The following is a 23638-nucleotide window of genomic DNA, read 5'->3' on the forward strand; positions in this document are numbered from 1 at the left end:
AATCACTCTCTCTGACTCTCTGTGTGACGTAAATTTTGCATGGCATTTGGTGTCTCGTTCACGCTCACAACTTAATTCAAGCCGACGGAACGCTGTACAAGTGAATGAGAAAACAGAATTTCTACATTCAAAGTTGGATGATGATATTGTGTATTTAGACAAAAAAAAAGCACCGTATCGTTTTAAATGGCATTTTTTTCCTCATCTTTTTTATGTGTTTCAAATGTTTTGTGATGGACAGTTCATGTTGTTATCATCGGTGGACTGCTATAAATGGCACACTCTCGCACAGGGTGAATGTGTCAACATGTAAATGTGAGTTATGAATGGAATCGTATAAATTGAAAATGATAAGAGCCAGTGCCGTGCGCGAAGAGTTGTAATCATCTTCTCAATTGAAATTACCACAAGTCACGTTCTAACCTACTTATTAGTATGTTGTCACTGCTCGTGAGACAATGTCCAATTTGAAAATGGCACATGCAATTCTTTTTTTTCGCTTATTCTTGTTTATAAAAATAACCATCGTTTAAGCCGGACGAATACAGGAAAAGGGAATTCAGATTATCACCTTGTTTGCCCGTGAAAAAATCGCTTTAATTCGAAAATCACTCTATTTTCAGTTTGAAAATAAGCAAAAACCTCTTTTCAGCTCTTGATTTATCCTCGTCTCCTCTGTGTGGGTTTTGTTTACTTATGAAAATGTTGGCTCAAATTACCTTTTTTCTGCTCGACGATGATGATGATTTATGTGCGACATTTAGTTCCAGTAGGCTTCACCGCATTAATTGCATATCTCTTACAAACCATTGTTCATTGTTCATTCATCGCATTCAAGTACATGATGATGGTATTTATTTAGATTTTTTTTCGTTTTATTTCGTAAATCACAGCTTGTTTATACAGTATTAAGACCACAAATGACTAAATGATGAATGCACAAAAAGTGTAGAACCAATAATTTGATACAATTAATTTCGGAGCTAGTTCGTTGTGTAATTGGAAAAATTCTAGTGCAATAATACTATGGATGAGATTGAAACCGGAATATGTTTTATGGAATTTGTTATGAAATATGAGAGTCAGTTTGTTTTGGCCAAAAAATGACCGAATTTGCTCATTTCCTTTAGATGGATTTCCGCGACTTTCTCACGTAACTTATAAAAGATTACAGTTGGGCGTCTTAGCACTCAAGGTGTTGTATACGGACAGTTATTCATGTCAAATTCGCTTCAATCTATGCCAAAATGAAATGATAGGAAAATATTATAGGACACTTTTCATATAGAAAAACACTTTTTCTGCACGATTGGCAATAGGCACGAGATACCAATTTACAGCAAGGTTATAGAGCACATCGAGCTCTACAACTTTGCCAAAGACATCAATTCGCTAATCTTTACGTTTCAATGAAAATTGAGAAAAAATGCATTCGCCCGAAGCAAGTAAACATACCTTCTTCAAGAAAAATCTCAAAAAATCATACTCACTTGATTCACAAATATAGTGAGACGGAATAACTTACTTTCATCTCAATCTCACCCAGTTCACATCAATCTCATAGAATAAAAATTCAGTTCATTTTTTTTGCTATTCCAGCACAAAATATGAAAACCAATGCGTATGAAATAAATTATTTTGAATAGCAACAATCACTATTTATTGTTCATTGATGAAGTCTGCAAAAAAGGCGTTTCTTGACTAGCATTCTTTGCCCTTCAGATCCTTTGATACAAGAATATATGTGCATATTTTATTCATAAATTCTCTTAAGTACGTTTGATAAACGTCTAACAAAAACATCCAAAAAATTAAGTAACATACGAAGATCATTAATATGTTCTAGATAAACTTAGCACGCTAGATCTACAGTTTTTCCATTGTTATTGTTTGTGTATGTTTATATGGAAATTTTTGGCTCACATTTCAAACAAATTAGCTAATGGTTTGGCTTTAGAACAGAGCATTAAGCCGTATGCCATTGGAATATGACATGAGCAACGATGAGATAACCGGTTATGGTAATCAAACTTGCAATCATTATCGGAAAGCTTCTCCTAAAAAGAGAAAAAAAAATCCCCAAAACATCTGATTAATTTCATGTTCATTCAAAAGAAAAGGTTTAATATAGCACTGAATCAGAGCCTCTGATTAAAAAGAGATTACCTGAAATATTTCGAGAACGAAATCTTATAGCCATGCTGTTCAGCGATTCCTGCGCATAATATATTCGCCGAAGCGCCGTACAAAGTCCCATTACCTGAAAAAGCGTGTTTTTTCATAAATGTTTTTTTGGGTCATTTTTTTCGGGGGAAATTTGAACATAAATTAAGATTGCTACTCGAATTAATTCCACTGATTAAAGGGTTTCGGAAACATACCTCCTAGGCATGGGCCAAACGCTACTGCCCAAACCAGTGGTTGAACCGGCAAATTGAGGCTCTCATTTTCGGCTATCAAAATTACAATTTTGATCATCATTGCCGTGACGGGAATTGAATCAATCAATGCGGACAGCAAACCCGACAACTGGCCAAAAAAAAAACATAAAACGCATGAAAATCGAATAAAGCTGATATTGAGACAACGTTGCACATGAACAGAACAATCTTTCACTCACCCAAATGACGATGACAATCGCAAACGCTAACCGCACATTTGCATCATCGAATGTGGAAATCAAATTAATCGTTTGCTCATTGAACCAATGTAATAATCTTAAGCGCTCCAAGCATTCAAGCGTCACAAACATTGCGGCAAAAAATAGCAGTGTCGTCCATTCAATTCGATGCATTAATGCATCCATGTCATCTCTGCACGCAAAACAAAAGAGAATGGAAAAAATAAAAAAAAAGAAATGGATTAAATTCACTTCGATTTTAAGGCGTGTCCTTGGTGCATAGTAACTTACTTTTCCGCAATAATCAGTAGAAACATGACTCCAATTAGTGCACACCAGGCAATCGATAATTTCTCATATTCTGGTATCGATTGCAAAAAGAACATTGCAATGATGAATATCAGCACGATTCCGGATTTCACGAGCAATTTTGCATTCTTGATCGGGTACTAGAGAGACAAAGAAATGGGTCAAATGATGAAGTTAAAACAGATGGAATAAGGAGAAAAGAAAAATTACGCTTTTCTGTAGTTCTTCCAGCGTTTGTCTGTACGTTTCATTCGGTACGGATTTTTCGGATGATACCGTTTTCTTGAGTTTACTTTGCAAAATGGCCACTTTCTTCATGAGCGTATCGCGTACCACCTGCGATTCCCTGGTCAAAGTAGAGAGTGAAGCGGCTGTTCGTTCCCAAACGACAATCTCACGCCGTAAATCAGTCACTTCTTGTGGTTCCTTTGTGCGTAGCTCGTGCATATCTTTGTACATCCATCGTAAATAGAAGCAGGTTTGAATGAAAGCCAACACCACACCAACGGTCATGTGAACCGTATATGAAATGAAAGTGACACCTTTATTCGAGAACACGGCATTTCCCGTGATCATAAGGTTTGGCACATGGCCCAATGGTGTTGCTGCCGCGCCGATATTCCCATTGAGAATGACTGCAATTAAAATGGGTACCGGATTCAAACCCAAGCATTCACATAGCTTTATCGTGACCGGAGTCATTAGCAAAATTGTGGTGACACTGTGCAAAAATGCCGACAGGACAGCGGTTATGAAGCATAGTGAGAAGATCAATGGCCAAATGCGACCGTTTGTCTTTTCGAATGCATAAACGGCTATGTAATTGAATATACCGGTCTCGGTGAGTATTGCCACTAGGATCATCATTGAGAAAAGCAATAGCAGTGTTTCGCAATTCATCCATTGCACGATTTCCTTGAGATCTGGCCGATCGTTCAAAACGGACAGCAGTCCGATAGCCATTATTGATGACAGGATTGCGGCAAATGTTCGATGTACAATCTCGTATATGATCAGTACATAGAACATTAGTAGCACAAGACCAGCACAGACTGCGCCCACATGGATATCCACCGGAGTCGGATTGAAATGCAAATTTACCGTCAATCCTTCCGGTGTGTTCTTTCTCAATAGAACCTCCAATCGTTTTTGGCGCGTGTAAATATTATGATCGATACTGTATGTGCGGCGAAACGTTTTCAACGATGTATAGTCAACTTGGTCTGGGTCGGCAATTGGGATATTCCACTCGTATCCGATCATCTAAATGGTGCGATAATGTGTGAACAATTAAGCAATGCATGTTTTCAATTTAAGCAATTAGAATGTGGTTTTTTTTTCTCAATTTACATCGATTGGACGAGATCCACTCATTAGCCGCACGGTCACTTGATGCATACTGTCATTTGTGTCTTGCAAAAATGGACCCTCCAATCCCAGAATAATCTGCTCTCCGTAGTAAATCTTTGGCAATCGGTAAGCTATAGAAAATATCGATTTTGTTGTTGTCAAAATTGAATGTAATTCCAAAAGCAATTCAAATTGATGCGAATTTTATCAGCAAAAAATTCACTTAAATTTTCAACTAAATTGAATGTTCACTCACATTTTGTCTGTGTGTCATCGATCGACAGTAATTTTTGATGGCTTTTCTTTTCATACTCGGTGGTCATGAATGCCATTGAGCAGAACCATAACGCAAATAAAAATATCACTTTGGGATGCTTGTGGAATGGGCTGCCACTATTTTTGAGTGAGCTCGTTGAGCGTGTTGAATGACTTGCATTCGTTATATTGGTTAGCGATGACCCTTTCACTGTGTACGTTGTACTGGAAAATCAAAGCAATTGAAAAAACCACTGCACAGCATTCAATTGTTTAATGGAAAAAATGATGCAAAAACTCACTCACCTGATTTCTTCCAAGTGATTATCGATCCCATCTGTGTTCGTGACGTGTATGTGAATCGAATTGCTCTCAATTTTGTCCTCATCATCATTTTCCATGCACTCGTTGCTGCCACCTGCAACAGGCTCATTTGAGGTTGATCCTAACAAGAGAGCGGAACAGAATGGTATACACACTTTGGCAATTTGGAGTGAAAACTATTAAAATGTCATTAAAATGTCACAATTTACCATTGACACGTTCGTGTTCCACTTGAAATGGTGCCAGGCTGCGATACAAACACATGAAATAAAAAGAAAATACACCAGAATAAAGAACAAGTAAAATAAGTAGAAAGATCAAAATAGTCTAATGAGTCTGCCAAAATACCTGGGATCTTGACGTATTTTCGATGGCAAACTACGCCACACTTGTAACGTTCCTTCGGTTACATCGTCGGGCGATATTAATGTCAACAATGATCGACGTCTTTGAACCGATTTCGTGTGATAGCTCTTAGTCGTGGAGTTTTTCCGATGTGGTGATTGCAACCGCTTTGATCTGCCCATTTTGCACCAAACTAAACGATTCAAAAGACAATCTATTCAAGTACCAGTTTTATAGTAGTCATAAAAGGAATAACGGATTCATTAAACTCTCGCGTGTGTGTCAACAAAGCAATTCAATTGAAAATTTAGTACTTTATGAAATCTTCGTTTTTTTTTTCTTCCAGGCACACTTTCACGAAGTAATTGAATAAAGTAAACTACTTTTCTCCGTATCCGTTAATGTTTCATTTTAGGTGAAAGGTTAATGTGATAATTCGCAGTCATTGTCGTATCAACAATGTGGTCGATTCAACAGTGAAATCAATAACCGAATTGCTTTGAACTGTGTTCAACACATTTTAAATGTCCGATAACGTAAAATTGCCCGCGTCGCAAATGGGTTTCAAAAATCGTAGCATGGAAAAACAAACCCTTAAATTATATAGCGTATTTCAGCGATGCACCGCACAAACTAGAACGATTGCAACGTATAGCAAACAATGTGATTCTTATCGATTAATCAATGTTGAAAATTATGCATTATTTAAATGCGTTTTTGTGCCTTTGTTTCGGCTGGTCAAGCGACGGCGTGTACAAAACGATAACAATAAACAGCTGATACTGTTCTATCGTCTATTTCACAACCGCAATGATTTCAAATTTTCTCTCTTCTTCGTTCACAAATTTGCTTTTGTTTTCCTGTTTATGTCAGAATATGCTACTGTAAAAATTTAAATCAAAACAAATGCCTACAGTCACTATTTCAATGAATTTTGTGCTGATTGTTCGTCGAAATGTGTTGGGAGCACAGGAAAAATTTACTCGCACTGTTCGATGCGATTGTTTTGAATAGCTTTAGCAAATGACTGTGTGTGTCTTTTGCTAAACAACGCAACTGATAAACTAAACACACAACTGGTTTTCGGATTTTGTGCTCAGCACCGCTCACACAGTCTACTTAACGGCTGCCGCGTTTGCTCTCTCTGCCACTGTATTGGTGTGGTGCCCTGTTTCCAATGGAAATACGAATTTTGTGTGTGCAGCATGATTTTTTTTTCTGTTGTTCATTTCCAAGCGAGAGAGAGAATTGCTGATAAGAAGAGATGGGAATCCAATTTTATTTTGCACAACACAAGCACGCGCACGCATTCGATTAGGGGCAATTGTGAGAGAAGAAGAAAAAACGGCAGCAGCAACAAAAACAAGTATATGCTGTGTGGAGATGGAACGAGAATTACATGGAGAAAATGCACGCGGCACGGCAAGGCAAGGCAAAGCAGGGAAGTGAATTTCGTATGAAATTTCAACGGTTTGGCATGTACGTGCTAAATAGAGGCTGGAGTGATGTTCTTCTTATGAAATATGCCTGAAGACTGTTTGGACACTGGGGAGAAGAAAAAACGTAACAACAAAACAAATTGCTAAAAATTTAGAACAATAATAAGGTGTGGAAAATGTCATCAAACTGGGAATTATAAAACTGTGTTTGCACTGTGTACGGTTTACGCCTACAATCAAGTCAATCTGCTCAGGTATCTTGCCACGTTTATCCTTCTGTTTTACGTTGGCTCGTAATGGTGATTCACATAAGCGATGAATTTGCAAACGGAATAAATGATGCGGCCGTAAATTTTGCAAAACGTAATTTGCTGTGTATTGTTATTCTATTGTTCACAATGTGGATCTTTTTTTCTTCTCTCACACAATTTTTCAACCTTCTCAGCTGTCATTTCAGTGAAAAATGAACCTCATTATATCGGAGTGGATCGGAGCGCTCATTTGGGTTTCACTCCAATCTACATATAGATTTTCTGTACGCGCCAATATTCTCTAATTGTCAATATTGTTCTGAGTCAAAAACCTGATGTAAAATTCATGTAAGAGAAGCGAAAAAAAGATACGATGGCTTAGATACTATTTGAATAAATCGATTTCAAGGTGATTAAGTTGTTGTAGTGATCAAAGTGTTTTCTGATTATTTTCAGATTTTTTTTTCTGATGCCACCAGCGACATGCCGAGATGCCAAGAGGATGATCAACACACAATCAATACACGTCGTTTACATACACCACGTACGTGCTAATTAGTATTCAAAAGTGATAATCAATCCGATCTCAGCTGAAGTAAAAATTAAATTGAACAATCAACTGGATACAACTGGTTCACTTTGTACAACGGAGGCGGTGCACTGAACGAGTGGAGCGTATTGAACGACAGTGAATAATAAACAATAGTTTCCACGTTATCTTTAATTAAAATGAACATCATCAAATTGTTCGGAGAATTCAATTTTTTTTCCTGTTTCTGTTGATTTTTCAGATTATTTTTTTGTTTGTGTTTTCGCAATTGTTTACATTCGACGCGCCGCGAGCCCAGTCAATTAATGCCAAAAAGACGTAAAATGTGAATTCGTGCCGCATTTCTCTATTCAATCGACACTTTCATTGACAACAAACGACTCAATTGGTGGTGGGCTGTATTTGGATTAGGCAAATATTTGCCTAAGGTAAACAAATTTATGTTTTCACTTATGCTGTTTACTTTTGTTATTGTCGCTGTTGTTGTTGCAATACGTGCTAAAAATTGGTATTCGTCTAACTCTTCACCTTTTCACAGTGCAAACGCTTCGAATTTCTAAACATGACTGACAAATGAAGTGATACGAATTTTTCGCAATGCAAAAAAGCGAAGAAATTATTTTAATGCCTTTATCAGCTTAGATTTAAATCATACACTCGTTATACACACGATTTTATGACAGACAATTACAGTTTTTGTGTTATTGAAACACAGTTCTGATAAGATTACATTTAAGCATTGATTACATTTATTGCAAGCTCATAAAATGCTCCACACTTTCATAGTTGTACACATTGAAGCGAAAAGAAAATGATGATTACAGCATTTGCAATTGACGGCCAGAATCAGGTCAAACTGATTTCCATGGCCAATACGAAATTTATCGCTTTTAGAAAGAAATTCGAGCAAATCCAAACTCATTCAAATCACCAACTTGATAAAAAAAAGGTAATTGATTTCAATATCGATACGCATTAAAACGTTTATCGTTCAAAACTGACGAATATTAATTTACCACTTGTGATAATGTTTTGTGGTTTTTTGAAGATAATTTATTTTGGTTCATTTTTTGTCAAATTATCATGTTTCCTATAATACAATAACGACCGTGATTGAGATATTCGTTATTTTTAGCACCATTCGGAAGCATTTCAACAATAGATTTTTCTAGCAAGAATATCTCGAACATCAAGAATGAGGAACTGACCTTTTGAATAATTGCATTTTGTTCGTATCGATTTGCTCAGCATCTATTATTGTTGTGGCGAACGAGAGACACGATACGCTTTCCAACGTGGTCGTCGTCGTTAATATCAAAGAAAGTCTTAAATGTAGCAAAACCAAAACAAATCGTTGCAATGTTACGCTAAACATTGAAAAATTGTTCAATCTCCGGCAATTCATTGCGGTGCTCTTAGTTCATTGACACATTTTATTAAAATGCACCGAAAGTCCGTGAAAAAGAAACGAAATGCAATCGGCAAAGTAGGATTTTCGTGTCGGTGAAATTGGATTCGATTTGATAGCAGGCCAATAGAATTGTTTATGTGATAAAGGAACGCCTTCGAATTGCCTATAAATGCACTTTGCACATTAAACATTCATTGAAAATTCATTCGCTACAAAAAAGATAATTTATCATAATTGCTTTTTTTTCTTCTGCTTCGATCTACTGCAGCGATCTCGTCGATAATTACAGAGAGATGCTTATGCAACTGAGGCCGTAGCGTAAAACACATACACGCGTTATAAAATGAATCGAATTAAATTCCATTTTCTAGTCAATTTGTTTTCCGTACTCCATTTAATTTGAATTTGTGAATTACAATTTTCTGGATTTGAACACGTTAGAAACGTGTGTGGGATTCACAGCCACACTGATGTTATATTGCACGAGGTATGTTGAAAAGGTGACTTTGAAAATAGTACACGGCGAAATCGAATAAATGAATTTCGAAACGATATTGAAGCACTTCGAAGAAATTTATTGGCGCTTCTTTAGCATTTAGAACGTTTTTGTTCACCATTTATGCCGGGTTTTCTTTTCGCTCTTTTTTTGGCGGTACGAAATAAAAGACGGCGTAGAATTGATTGTGTAGTTCTACTTGCATTCGCTCATAAATTGCGTTGATTGCGAAGGTTTAATTCAATCTCGTATGCGTTATAATGAATTCCATTCCCTTAGGACCTCAACTGTGATATGAGTATTCTCGCAAATTCAATTCTCAAAGTGTTATGGAAAAGAAACTGTTTTTGCCACGGATAAAGTGGTGTGGGCATATGATATTTTCATGCAAATACAATTGAAACGGCGAGAATGAAAATTTCTCGTGAGAATGTCACCAATTTATTTAGTCGACTCCATCATTCCATACTTACTTTCACATACAACAACATCATTTCATATTATTCAAGTGTGTATGGAAGCAAGGAGCCCGAAGAGAATGGTGTTAATTTTGCGTGGAAAATTGCATTGGCTATGACCTAGTTTATTCTTTTTTGCATGATAATGAACTGTAACATTATTAAAGCATATCGCAACTCCTTTTCTATTTAAGGCAAATTAAAAGCATACAAATATTTATTTACGCCAAATTACGGCCCGACTTATTGTTAGACGAAACGTTCTCCGTTTTGTTGACAAAGATTAAAAGTAAAAATGGCAGCCGCCACCGCCACTTTTAGTTGATCGATGGTCTCTTTTTCTTAAGTAAATACATGGCAAAAAGCATTGCTTTAATTTTACAGTGAATTCGAGAGACAAATATACTCTGCCACACAGCCAGCCACTATCACTCGTCCTCTTTGTGTTACGATTTCCCATTGAAAGTGCTCGGCCTAAGTAAGTGTTTATGTTACGCCGTCTGGAGGCTTCGATCAAGCCACACGGGCTCTGTATGCTGGATCATCATCGTATGAATACTCTCATTTATGCGATCACGATCATAAATAATCTCTCAGTGCATAAAGTATGGCAATATATTATCTTGCATTGCATGCGTGTGATGATGCGCAAATAGACTTTGGCGCGCGATTAAATGCATTTCATTTTACCGTTACCGTATTTTCTTATTGATTTTCGACTTCGATTTTCTATATAAAGAATACGCGCCGTTGAATGTCGGCTCAGAATTTCTCCAGACGATTTCAGAGTAACAGTTAGTCGAAGACATTTTGGTCGCGCATTGAAATTCTACAACTTTTCATTGAATTTTTTTTGTTCAAATTTCGATGGTTTTGGTGTTTTAATTTCGGTTACATTTAATTTTTGGAAATATGATTTACGTTAAATCGCTTTTTGCTTGTGTTTTTCTCGCTGCAATCGTGACGGCACAGATTCCGAATTTTGGAAGATGTCCCGATTATGGTAAAATGAAATTGACTTTTCAATCGAATTTTTAGACAATTTTTAAATCTTCATTTCATTTCAAAATTATTTCTTTGCGAATTTAATTTTCAAAACAAAATGAGATGAACAATTTCAAATGTTGAACTTTTGTTCGTTAAAATTGAGAACCATTTTCCATCATAAAAAATATAATCCAATTTTTTGATTGTATTTTTCCCATTCCTTTCAAAAAGAGGTGATGAGCGATTTCGACCGAGAGAGTTTCCTTGGGAGATGGTACGAGATTGAACGTTACTTTGCCGTATCAGAATTGGCATCGCGCTGTGTGTCTGTTACGTACGAGCGACGTGCTGATGGCAAAATCTACGTGAGCAACGAAATGACGAATCGATTGTAAGGAAATTTTCGAATTAATCTAATAAAAACGAAGGAGAATGGACATTTTGGACATTTTTTTTTTATTCCAGCACAAACGTCCAACGAATTGTATCTGGAGTTATAAATCAAACGGCAAAAAGTGATGAGGCTTCGTTCACAGTCAAATACACTGGATTGCCGGTTAATTATGACACAACTCTTCACATCCTTGATACAGATTATGATTCATTTGCAGTCGTTTGGTCTTGTAACGCATTGGCCGGTCCCGTTGGACACACCGGTCAGTACAAATTAAAATTTTCCTCTGATTTTGAATTGACAGACAAATTTTATGAAATTAAAGAACAAATTTCTCTTGATACATTTCTTTCTTTTTTTTCAACAGAATCCGTATGGATTTTAGCTCGACAGAGAATTCCAGATGAGCAAGAGTTGCAAACGGCTTACGGTGTTCTGGACAAATTTAAAATATCGCGAACATTCTTTGTGAAAACTGATCAAACCAACTGCGAGAAAGAGGGTAAAACAGTCAAACATTATTGATATGATTCTAAAAAGGAACTAAACTGCAATTTTCTTCTCTGGTGATTTAGGTGAGCCAATTGACACTGGGTACGATAGTGTTGCTGAAGACGAGGTAGAGGTGAACAACCAATATGGGCATGAAAATCCACAAATTCATCAAGTGCAACATATAGCTCACGTTGAAAATTTACAACAATTTTCGCCAGCATATCCAGTGCAACCCATCTACCGTCCACACATTCATAACCACGGCCAACCGGTTTATTTCAAACAAAATGATGTTCCAACCGAAAAAAGTGCGGGAAATACCGTTGAGACGGAGAACAAAATAACCGAAACCAAGACGATTGAGACCAAAACCGAACAAGGCGAGAAAATAACGAAAACAGAACAGCCCGCAAAGATAGAGAAAACGGAACTGGCAGAGAAATCGGACACAATTGAATCATCAACAAAACTACCAGCTTCAATAATTGAGATTCTTGGTGTCAATCCTACAGCCAAGATATAAAATAGAAAAAAGAAAATATTTTTATTCATTAAGAAATGCAAACCATTGTCAATTTCAATTCCTATCGCTAAATATCATCATTCCTAAATCAATATCATTTGCTCATCATAAAACTATTTATTTATTTATTTTGAATGCAATTTTTGTAACGAATAAAACGATTAAATAAAATAATCCATATCGTATTAATTGTATCGTGGCTCGGAAAATATGCGCGAAGTTGAATTGGTAATTTTTTATGAATATCATTCAAGTGTATATGGAGGCAAGTAGCCTGAAAAGAATGGCGCTAATTTTGCATGGAAAATTGCATTTGCTAAAATCTAGTTCATTATCTTTACTTCCACATCGCAACTCCTTTTCTATTTAAGGCAAATTAAAAGCATACAAATATTTATTTACGCCAAATTACCGCCCGACTTATTGTTAGACGAAACGTTCTCCGTTTTGTTGACAAAGATTAAAAGTAAGAATGGCAAATATACAAACACACGAAAACACATATTTGGAGCAAAAATAGAAATACGGCCACTATTGTTGTCGCAAGCATAAGTATGTTTGTCATTTCTCCTCGTTTGACGCATATTTATCAGCCGCCACCGCCACTTTAAGTTGATCGATGGTCTCTTTTTCTTAAGTAAATACATGGCAAAAAGCATTGCTTCAATTTTACAGTGAATTCGAGAAACAAATATACTCTGCCACACAGCCAGCCACTATCACTCGTCCTCTTTGTGTTACAATTTCCCATTGAAAGTGTTCGGCCTAAGTGAGTGTTTGTGTTACGCCGCCTAGAGGCTTTGATCAAGCCACACGGGCTCTGTATGCCGGATCATCGTTGTATGAATACTCACATTTATGCGATTACGATCATAAATAATCTTCCAGCGCATAAAATATCACCGCGTACCATGAGAATGGCATTATTGTGTATTTGTACGTGTGTGATGGTGCGCAAATAGACTTTAGCGTGAATACATTTCGTTTTACCGTTATTTTCTTAATAATTTTCGACTTCGATCTTCTATATAAGGAATATGCGGAATCGAGTATCGGCACAGTATTCCTCCAGACGTTTTTGGAGTAACAGTCAACAATTTTGCCACGCATTGGAATTTTACAATTTTCAAGGGATTTTTGTTGTTCATTCGATGGTTTTGGTGTTTTAATTTTGGTTAGACTTAATTTTTGGAAATATGATTTACGTTAAATCGCTTTTTGCTTGTGTTTTTCTCGCTGCAATCGTGACGGCACAGATTCCGAATTTTGGAAGATGTCCTGAATACGGTAAAATGAAATTAAATTTTGATCAAAGTTTTCGTTCTTTTATTCGGACTTTTTTGTTTCAATAAAATCGAGAACCATTTTTCATCATAAAAATTTAATTGTTTTTTTTTTTTTAAATCGAAAATTGATTTTTTCCCATTCCATTAAAAAAAGATGCGATGAGAGATTTCGACCGAGAGAATTTCCTTGGGAAATGGTACGAGAATGAGCGTTACTTTGCCGTGTCGGAATTGGCGTCGCGCTGTGTGTCTGTTACGTACGAGCGACGTGCTGATGGCAAAATCTACGTGAGCAACGAAATGACGAATCGATTGTAAGGAAATTTTCGAATTTATCTAAAAACGAAGGAGAATAGACATTTTAAGTATGTTTTTTTATTCCAGCACAAACGTCCAACGAATTGTATCTGGAGTTATAAATCAAACGACAAAAAGTGATGAGGCTTCATTCACTGTCAAATACACTGGATTGCCGGTTAATTATGACACAACTCTTCATGTCCTGGAAACTGATTATGATTCATATGCGGTCGTTTGGTCATGTAACGCATTGGCCGGTCCCGTTGGACACACTGGTCAGTAAAAATTTAGATCTATTGGGGATTTTGATAGAAGGAATTTGACTTGATACATTTCATTTTGTGTTTTCAACAGAATCGGTTTGGATCTTAACTCGAGAGAGAGTTCCAGATGGACCAGTGTTGCAAGCAGCATACGGTGTTCTGAACAAATTCAATATAGCGCGAACATTCTTTGTGAAAACCGATCAAACCAACTGCGAGACAGAGGGTAAAACAGTCAAACTAATGTTATTCAAAAAAGAAATTAAATTTACGCTTCTTTGTCAATTTAGGCGATGTGGAGGAAGCTATTGATGGTCCAGATAGTGGTTACGATATTGTCGTTGACGATGAGACAGTGGGTTCTGAATTGGTAAACAATCAATATGGACATGACAATCCACAAATTCACCAAGTGCAACATATTGCTCATGTTCAGAACTTGCAACAATACGCACCAACATTCCCAGTCCCACTTCAGCCGCTCTACCTTCCGAATGGTCAACAGGTCTATTTCAAGCAGAATGATGTTCCAACTGAAAAAAGTGCGGGAAGTATCATCGAGGCAGAAAATAAAATAGCCGCAACCAAGACGATTGAGATCAAAACCGAACAACCCGAGAAAATAACGAAAACAGAACAGCCCATAAAGCTAGAGAAGATGAAGCAAACCGTTAAAGTAGATAAAATGGAACAGCCAGAGAAATCGGAAACAATTGAACCAACCACAAAACTACCAACTCCAATGATTGAGATTCTTGGTGTTAATGCCACAGCGAAAATATAAAATAGAAAGAAGAAAATATTTTTATTCATTAAGAAATGCAATCAATTGTCAATTTCAATTGCTATCGCTATATATCAAATGCTCAACTACTCCTGAATCAATTTCATATGCTTATCATAAAACTATTTATTTATTTATTTTGAATACAATTTTTTATAACGAAGCAAATGGTTAAATAAAATAATCCATAAAATGTTTCAGAAAATCCCTTACTGTTTGAATAAACCGCCGACACCATGAAATTGTATTCCCACAAAAATGAGGTTATGTATTCGTTGTTCGTGAGCAAACTTCACTCCGTACATCGTGACATGTTTTTCTATCGGTCTCATATTGCAATGACAGTGATGTTTATTAAACAGCGTGGATATTCAGTTCAGTTAGTTGCAAAAATACATAAATTTTAAGCGAAATCCATAGGTAAACACACGTGAAAATGGCTGATATTGACGAATTGTTCGGTGGTTTCGATGAATCAATTGGTTTTGATGAGGGCGAAGCAGCGAATCCAGTTGTTGTCGAAGACGAAGAAGAGCAGCAAAATGAGTAAGTTGTCATGAAAACGTGTAAGAAAAATAGGGCCAACTGATTACTGCATTTTTCCAGAAGTACACTATCGAAATCAGAAAAGAGACCGCTCGAAATTGAAGCCGAAGACAACGACGGGGAGGAGAAGCGAAAGAAACCACGAACAGAGGATGGCACAAAAGTGACGGAGTCAATTTTGGATGATATCCGATTGGAGGATATTGAATCACGTATCACAGTTCATGTTATCGAATCACCCGAGTCATGCACGCACGAAGTAGCGGTTTATCCAGGTAAAATATCACAAAATGACTTGAATTTAGATTGAATAGTTCAAACAATGTCGAATTCGATTCATTAGGTCAAACGTACATTCCGTTGGAACCTGTGACCGGTACACCTGCCAAAGAATATACATTCGTGTTGGATCCATTTCAAAAGGAAGCCATTCAGTGCATAGAAAATGATCAATCAGTCTTGGTATCGGCGCACACCTCAGCCGGAAAGACTGTTGTAGCCGAATATGCGATAGCACGCTCACTGAATAACAAACAACGAGTCATTTACACAACACCAATCAAAGCACTGTCAAATCAAAAGTATCGTGAATTCAGCGAAGAATTCAAGGATGTCGGTCTAGTTACTGGTGATGCTACCATCAATCCAACGGCATCATGTTTGATTATGACCACAGAAATTTTGCGAAATATGTTGTATCGAGGCTCGGAAATTATGCGCGAAGTTGGTTGGGTAGTTTTCGATGAAATCCATTACATGCGTGACAAAGAGCGTGGTGTCGTATGGGAGGAAACATTGATTTTGTTGCCAGATAATGTGCATTACGTGTTCTTATCGGCTACAATTCCCAATGCTCGCCAATTCTGTGAATGGATCACGTTTGTTCACAAGCAAAATTGCCATGTCGTTTACACGGACTATCGCCCAACACCACTGCAACATTACCTATTCCCAGCTGGCGGTGATGGCATCCATTTGGTAGTCGATGAAAAAGGTCAGTTCAAAGAGGATAATTTCAATGCGGCAATGAATGTGTTGGCTACAGTTGGTGAAGCATCAAAAGGCGACCAAAAAGGAAGAAAAGGTGGACTCAAGGGTACCAACAGAGGAGAGTCAAACATTTATAAAATCGTAAAAATGATCATGGAACGTAATATGGCACCGGCCATAGTTTTTTCGTTCAGCAAAAAAGAATGCGAAGTTTATGCGATGCAAATGGCTAAATTGGACTTCAATTCACTCGAAGAGAAAAAGCTGGTCGACGAGGTATTCAATAATGCGATGGATGTGCTATCGGAAGAGGATCGTCGTTTGCCTCAAGTTGAGAACGTGTTGCCATTGTTGAGACGTGGCATTGGTATTCATCATGGTGGTTTGCTGCCCATTTTGAAAGAAACCATCGAAATTTTGTTCGGCGAAGGTTTACTCAAAACACTATTCGCCACCGAAACATTCGCCATGGGATTAAACATGCCGGCCAGAACGGTTCTGTTCACCAGCCCACGCAAATTCGATGGCAAGGAGATGCGTTGGATCACATCGGGTGAATACATTCAGATGTCAGGTCGAGCTGGTCGACGTGGTCTCGATGATAAAGGTATTGTCATCCTAATGATTGACGAAAAAGTATCAAAAGTTGCTGGCAAAGAGATTGTCCAAGGCAAAGCCGATCCAATTAATTCAGCCTTTCATCTGACATACAACATGGTGCTGAATTTACTGCGTGTCGAAGAAATCAATCCCGAATACATGATGGAACGAAGCTTTTTCCAATTCCAAAATCAATCGTCCATCCCTGACATGTATCGACGCGTCGAAAAGAAGCAAAAAGAGGTGGATTCACTGAATATTCCAATGGAATCAAGCATAGCCACCTACTATCACATTCGCGATCAATTGGATAAATTGGGCAAAGAATTTAGATATCATCTAACGAAGCCCGTGTATCTGACGCCATTTTTGCAACCGGGTCGCATGGTGAAAGTGCAAAAGGAAAACGGTGAAGAATTCGAATGGGGAATCGTTGTTAATTTCCGTAAGCAACAGAGCGACGATAAGAACCCAGCCAAATCTGAGACTGTTACAATTGTCGACATTTTACTGCATGTTGATGATGACTTTGCGAAAACCAACACCGCCAAGCCATGTCCAGCGAATAAACAAGGCTCAATTGAAGTGGTGCCGGTGCTTCATTCGCTTATTTCACGAATCAGTTCGTTGCGTGTTTACTATCCGAAGGATTTACGGCCGGCTGAAAGTCGACGTTCCGTATTGAAAACGATAAACGAGGTGAAGAAGCGTTTCCCGAAAGGTCCACCACTGCTTAATCCTATCAACGATATGAATATCAAAGATGAAGACTTCAAGCGCGTAGTCGAAACCATTGACAAATTCGAAAAACAACTCTACACCCATCCGTTGCATGAATCGCCCCAGTTGAGCGAATTTTATGCTGAATATTCAAAGAAAATTCAGTTGTTGGCCGAATTAAAAGGCGAAAAAGATGCTCTGCGCAAAGCCAAAAGTCTGCTACAGATGGATGAATTGAAGCATCGAAAACGAGTTCTACGGCGACTTGGATATTGTACACAGGCTGATGTCATCGAATTTAAAGGGCGTGTAGCGTGCGAGCTCAGCTCAGCTGATGAGTTACTCATTACCGAAATGATTTTTAACGGCGTTTTCAATTCATTGAGCATCGAACAGAGCGTCGCACTGTTGTCGTGTTTTGTGTGCGATGAACGAAGCAATGAAGCACCAAAAACCGCCGAAGAACTCTCTGGGCCATTACGACAGATGCAAGATTTGGCACGACGCATTGCTAAAATCTCTGTCGAATGTAAACTCGAAATGGATGAAGAAGCCTACGTGGAAAAGTTTAAGCCATTCTTGATGGACGTTGTGTTGGCATGGTGCAAAGGTGCATCATTCAAATCGATAGCTGGAATGACTGACATTTTTGAAGGTTCAATCATTCGGTGTATGCGACGTTTAGAGGAATTGTTGCGACAAATGTGCCAAGCCGCCAAAACCATCGGTAACACGGAACTCGAAAATAAATTCTCCGAAGGTATTCGACTATTGAAACGTGACATTGTATTTGCCGCCTCATTGTATCTTTAATTCGATTTGATAACTAAATAAAATTTGACTTATTTTAAATGTCGTTTTATCACCTTTTTCCATTGTAAATAAACTGATAGAGATTAAAATGTGAAAAAAAATTGGTCAAAAGTGGTTTGATTGTCTTGAAAAATTATTTTCCCATTGGATTTAGCAAAAACGGCGGAGAAATCAAAGGTAATCATGCGAGAGAAAAAATGAAAACAAGTTTCTAGTTGTGGTTATGTTAACCGCTTGCTATGGAAAAAACCATAAATAACTCTCAAAGTTTGGCCACCAACAAATTTGAATAGATGCAATCGAAATCACGTGTTCAAGTGAACATATTTTCTGGCGGATATTCTCATGTTTTCTAAGAATTACTTGCGGTTTCAGAAGATTTTCAAAGAACTTTTACCTATTTCAAATGATGTTTTAGAGCCAACAAGAAAAGCAAGAACAATAGTGTCAATTTCAGAAACAAGCAACCATTTGTGTTGAAAGCGAAAGATTTTACCTTTTTTTTTGTCCATTCCATTCTGAACCTAAAAAATCTAAAAATAACCTAAAAAACGTGAAAAGCCTGCGAAAAACTACAACTAATTGGTTTTGAATGAAAAGAATGTGTTTTTGTTTGTTTTTTAGTGGCAATCAAATACGATTTATTCGTAAAAAGGTTTTGAAATCAAAAAGTTTTCATGTCATAAATGCCGCATTCAACCGCCGTGTTGAATGTTTGGAACAAACGGTGTGGTTGTGCTCTCTGTGAATGAAATCAAAACAACAAAACGAATTGATTAGTACAACTCTGGAAAAAATGTGGTTTGAATGATTTTCCTTCAAAATTGAAGGTGTTCATGTTAATTTGGGTTGAAATTTTGAAGCAAAACGATTGAATGTTTATTCTTACCTGTGGAATCATTATGATTCGAGCATCTGGTCCCCAGTTTACTTGGAACGGGCACGCATCTTTCTGCGCTTACGCTTAAGTCTACGCATACGCTTCTTACGCCACTGTAAAGAAAAATCAAACAAAATTCGATTAGATAAATGGATTGATAAAGTCAATGTAACACGGGCTCAAATAAGTTAAGCAAAGAAATTCTTCAATGCAAAATGTGTTCAATGCAGCGACGAAAAAAACCATGCTTTTTCCCGAATTGTGAGGTTATGTTCTTCAAAAAATACATGAAATCCACTTCAAAATCAACATTTTGGGCAAAAAACATCACATTCAAAAGGTAATTCCGATGATTTAAATCATTATCAATTGAAAATTCAACGAATCGCTGCACAATTCAACGGATTTTAAAAAAATTTGTAAAAAAAAACACGTGTATTCCAAGTAATTGATATCTGATGGTATGAGCACCGCACATCATAAAATTCAATACTTTTTCTATACACTTTTTTTTTCTTTTACACGAAAAACTTTTCGGTATTTGTGAAAAAACACTTTTATTTCAACACTGAACACATTTTGAAATTGAATTTGGTTTTATTTTCAATGTGCTAAACCAAAAAAAGAAAAATTGTCCGGTTAAAAGTTTATCTTACCTTAGCTCTCATTTTAATTCACAAAAAGACGACTGTCTTTATTCAGAGAACAAAATGAAATGGAAGAATCGAAGTGTGTCGGCTACGCTCCTACTATCGGCTTCCAATGGTGGCCGACGAGAAAAACGTTGATTCGACATTTTGCCGATAGGCGGTAGATTAGTGTTGCCCATTGGCAATAGTGTGTTCGTTTCGTTTTGCGATAACATTTTGATTTTATCATTAGTTTTTACATGAAAAATCTCTCGCAAAATTGATAAGAAAAATTTAAATGACGAATTTAATAATTATGTGATTTTTTCCTGTAAAAAATAAATTAGATAAATATTGTTGTCAATTCCATTTGAATGGAATATCAAGCCCATCATCCCATTGTAACGTGATGATGATGATGCTTGTGAAGCTTTCGAAGAAGATATTTGTAAACACATCGCAATGCCTATCAATGTATTGTTAAATCACTGTCTGTCAAAGCATAGTCGACGAATTTACTAAACAATTCTACGCCCAAACAACATCCGACTACTGTTGATATTTGTATAAAACTGTTGTTTTCAACACATTTTCCGCATAAATACGAGTGAATTTGACGATTTTCAAGTGGTTTAGCAGCATTTATTTGCACTAAACTATTTCGTGCTTTGTATAAATTGGTTCATTCGTTGAGTTTGTTTCGAAGGGTGCCAAGCCTTTTGTCAATCACCTGATTTAGCCAACGTAGTATAAATGATAGGAAAACCAACCATCAGAATGCCAGCCGCAATCGATCCGAGTATTGTGAAGATAGCTGTAGAATTGGAGAATTCGCTCAGGAATACAACGCACACCGCTCAACTGATTGAGTTCGATCAGAAGAGCACATTAACAGGTAAATGAGTCACACATAGACAAGTGTGAACACATTTGAATTGGAAATTTATGTGAATTACTGAATCAACTAATTGATTGTAATGTTTCGATTGTAGTGATAATTCGAAATTTATGCCAAAATTGGAACTTGAGTGACGATGAGAACTATGCGTTGCAGTTTTGTGAGAAGAATTACAAAAACTATGTGACAGAGAAGAATCGGAATGAAGTGAAAAATGGCTCTGTATTGCGATTGTGTCATTCGCCAACGAAAACCGCTCACGATATCTTGGAAACGATCAAAAGCGCCTCAAACAATGAGAAAACTCGTGTACTGGGGAATTTGGCATCGTTGAGCTCCGATCTGACATTCGCATTGGAATTTATCAAAGAGCAAGGTTTGAACATCATCATTACGATGATTGAAAATGAACAATGCATTGGCGACATGCTCAAATTCATAATGCTGTCATTCGTTGAGCTAATGGATCATGGCACTATCTCGTGGGATATACTACAAGCAAAATTTATCATTCGAAATATTTACTTCATCAATCATCCATCGACCGTACCAGATGAAGTGGTTGAATGTGCTTTGTCGACACTTGAGAATATCATACAGAACAGTAGCAATCACTCGGGCATCATCGAAAGTGATGTGCCATTTAACAGTCTTCTGGTGCTATTGCAAGGCACAAAGTCACAAGACATGAAATCGCAAGTCATCCAACAGAACACAATTGCCCTGATCAACGCTCTATTTATCAAAGCAGATGATAGCCGGCGGCAGGCGATCGCAAAAACGTTGAGCGAAAAATCATTCCGAGCCGCACTGTTGGAAACAGTGGGCACTGAAAACATTGGCATATCGCATCAATTGTATGTGCTACAAACATTGACTCTTGGATTGCTGGAGGATCGCATGATGATGCCAATGAATGCACAAGATCAGGCGGCCAATGATAAGGTCAAGGAATTACGTCGAATTGCCTTTGATGAAGGGATTTTCGTTGAATCACCGCCGGATGTGCATAGGCGCAACAACTCCATCGTTAGTACTGGCCATTACAAGAAACTTGGGTTCAAATGTGACTTGAATCCAGCACAAGATTTTATCGAAACACCACCGGGGCTATTGGCTTTGGATTGCATGCTGTACTTTGCTAGGAACTATACACAACAATATACAAAGGTATGGCATTTTCTATCAAATTTTTATCCCAATTGAAATTTGAATTGGTCATTAAATACTGAATCGAATCATCTCTTTTATTCAGGTTGTCCACGAGAACAGTTATCGTGCTGACGAGCACGAGTGTCCATTCGGCCGGACAAGCATCGAATTGGTGAAGCTGCTGTGTGAAATATTGCACATTGGCGAGGCTCCAACTGAACAAGGACAAGAGTTCCATGCGATGTTCTTCACTCATGATCATCCGTTTGAAGAGTTTTTCTGCATATGCATCGTTGTACTGAATCGCACATGGAAAGATATGCGAGCAACAAGCGAAGATTTTGCCAAAGTGTTCAGTGTGGTGCGTGAGCAAATTCAGCGTACATTGAAAGAGCGCCCCAAAAATTTGGATGATTTCAAGACGAAAATCAATTCATTCACATATACCAAAATTACCCAATTGCGCCAGCAAGAGCGTACATCAAAAGAGGAATGTGAATCGACTGCCTCGGCAATTGTCAAGCTGAAGGAGAAAATAACGCCCGAAATCATTGAATTGATCAAGGCACAACGATTAGGATTTTTGGTCGAAGGAACGAGATTTTCGAAATACTCACGCGGCGCTCGAAGTAAAGATAAATTCTGGTATGCTCGATTGAGTCCAAATCACAAGGTTATCCATTATGGTGATTGTGATGAGAAAACAGTGCCAACGCTGGAGGAGCTGGGCAATAAAATTCAAGTGTATGAAATCAAACAGTTGCTTGTCGGCAAAGAATGTCCTCACATGAAGGAATTGCGTTCACGCAAATCGGCCATGAATCTTGGCTTTTCCATCACATTCGACAACATGGATCATTCCACATTGGACTTTGTTGCGCCAGACGAAACCACCTGGAATTATTGGACCGATGGTGTTAATGCTCTACTCAGTTTGCCCATGGTTAGCAAGCAGAAGGATGAAGATTTGAAAACATTACTCTCAATGGAAATTAAACTTCGATTGCTCGATACTGAGGGTGTTGATATTTCACAAGAGCCACCACCAATTCCAGACGATCCAGAAAACTATGACTTCTGTTTTGATAACTAATTTCTTTTGTTCAACCAAAGCATCATTTGATTCTTCCAAATCACCAAATTTTATATAATTCTATCGAATGTATTTATGATAAAAATTAGTATGTTTAGGACCTAAGATAATGGAAATTACTCAATTTTCCAGTATTAAACGCATTGGATTTTTTGCACAATTGTCCAAATAGACGATATTCTCTACAACGAACTCAATCAAAGACGGAAAGAACATCAACAAACAAGCCAAAATTATATGTCAAACTCTTCGATGCTCAATGTCAATTTATTTTTTAAGAATACCAAAATATTTACATATCTTTATTTTATACGTATGAGCCAGTTTGGTACATTTTATTTTTTTAATGAATCATAATAAAGGGAAAAATAACAAAAACTCTCGCATTGTTTAAATATTTTCACGACGAAAAAAAAACGGCATAAAAACAATTTTGATTTGTTTTCCTTGTCCTCAGTCAATAACCTAAAAATTGTT

At 37.3% G+C, this 23638-nt stretch overlaps 5 protein-coding genes and 1 long non-coding RNA gene across 15 annotated transcripts; 4 read left to right on the plus strand and 2 right to left on the minus strand.

Annotated features, from left to right (window-relative positions):
• Window positions 1-1636: 1636 nt before the first annotated feature.
• LOC129568803 (P protein-like) lies at window positions 1637-8014 on the minus strand. Of its 5 annotated transcripts, none has more exons than XM_055447102.1 (12): window positions 7972-8014; window positions 5207-5396; window positions 5068-5105; window positions 4841-4979; window positions 4536-4759; window positions 4280-4410; window positions 3140-4192; window positions 2912-3069; window positions 2621-2813; window positions 2382-2529; window positions 2167-2260; window positions 1637-2057 (listed from the first exon to the last, which is right to left on the minus strand). In XM_055447102.1, exons 2-12 carry the CDS (start codon window positions 5383-5385, stop codon window positions 1967-1969), a joined length of 2448 nt encoding a protein of 815 aa, XP_055303077.1. In that variant the 5' UTR covers window positions 5386-5396; window positions 7972-8014; the 3' UTR covers window positions 1637-1966. The 5 variants fall into 5 exon arrangements, with proteins under 5 accessions (XP_055303077.1, XP_055303079.1, XP_055303075.1 ...); XM_055447104.1 differs by having other exon boundaries at window positions 7907-8011; XM_055447100.1 differs by lacking the exon at window positions 7972-8014 and adding an exon at window positions 6118-6358.
• On the plus strand, window positions 7106-12381 carry LOC129568805 (apolipoprotein D-like). Of its 5 annotated transcripts, none has more exons than XM_055447107.1 (6): window positions 7106-7241; window positions 7350-7437; window positions 11027-11186; window positions 11261-11451; window positions 11557-11691; window positions 11765-12381. In XM_055447107.1, the coding sequence occupies exons 2-6, from the start codon at window positions 7377-7379 to the stop codon at window positions 12205-12207; spliced, it is 990 nt and encodes a 329-aa protein (XP_055303082.1). In that variant the 5' UTR covers window positions 7106-7241; window positions 7350-7376; the 3' UTR covers window positions 12208-12381. The 5 variants fall into 5 exon arrangements, with proteins under 5 accessions (XP_055303082.1, XP_055303084.1, XP_055303085.1 ...); XM_055447109.1 differs by lacking the exon at window positions 7106-7241 and adding an exon at window positions 7685-7871 and having other exon boundaries at window positions 7378-7437; XM_055447110.1 differs by lacking the exons at window positions 7106-7241; window positions 7350-7437 and adding exons at window positions 7459-7581; window positions 7685-7871.
• A 903-nt stretch (window positions 12382-13284) lies between these two features.
• LOC129568806 (uncharacterized) lies at window positions 13285-15032 on the plus strand. Its single transcript, XM_055447111.1, has 5 exons — window positions 13285-13494; window positions 13648-13807; window positions 13878-14068; window positions 14148-14282; window positions 14347-15032. Exons 1-5 carry the CDS (start codon window positions 13404-13406, stop codon window positions 14838-14840), a joined length of 1071 nt encoding a protein of 356 aa, XP_055303086.1. The 5' UTR covers window positions 13285-13403; the 3' UTR covers window positions 14841-15032.
• A 102-nt stretch (window positions 15033-15134) lies between these two features.
• On the plus strand, window positions 15135-18610 carry LOC129568797 (exosome RNA helicase MTR4). 2 transcript variants are annotated; one of them, XM_055447084.1, is made up of 3 exons: window positions 15135-15386; window positions 15447-15661; window positions 15730-18610. In XM_055447084.1, exons 1-3 carry the CDS (start codon window positions 15277-15279, stop codon window positions 18507-18509), a joined length of 3105 nt encoding a protein of 1034 aa, XP_055303059.1. In that variant the 5' UTR covers window positions 15135-15276; the 3' UTR covers window positions 18510-18610. The 2 variants fall into 2 exon arrangements, with proteins under 2 accessions (XP_055303059.1, XP_055303060.1); XM_055447085.1 differs by having other exon boundaries at window positions 15142-15386; window positions 15450-15661.
• A 505-nt stretch (window positions 18611-19115) lies between these two features.
• LOC129568801 (uncharacterized) lies at window positions 19116-20157 on the minus strand. Its single transcript, XR_008687986.1, has 3 exons — window positions 20046-20157; window positions 19399-19502; window positions 19116-19251 (listed from the first exon to the last, which is right to left on the minus strand). It is a non-coding gene; the product is annotated as an uncharacterized LOC129568801 (long non-coding RNA).
• LOC129568798 (engulfment and cell motility protein 1) lies at window positions 20151-23539 on the plus strand. The gene is made up of 3 exons (XM_055447086.1): window positions 20151-20913; window positions 21011-22086; window positions 22172-23539. The coding sequence occupies exons 1-3, from the start codon at window positions 20772-20774 to the stop codon at window positions 23159-23161; spliced, it is 2208 nt and encodes a 735-aa protein (XP_055303061.1). The 5' UTR covers window positions 20151-20771; the 3' UTR covers window positions 23162-23539.
• Window positions 23540-23638: the final 99 nt, after the last annotated feature.

This window comes from Sitodiplosis mosellana, unplaced genomic scaffold (assembly GCF_009176505.1).
Source record: "Sitodiplosis mosellana isolate CC-2019 unplaced genomic scaffold, AAFC_SMos_1.0 Smas_scaffold_22, whole genome shotgun sequence".
NCBI lineage: Eukaryota > Metazoa > Arthropoda > Insecta > Diptera > Cecidomyiidae > Sitodiplosis > Sitodiplosis mosellana.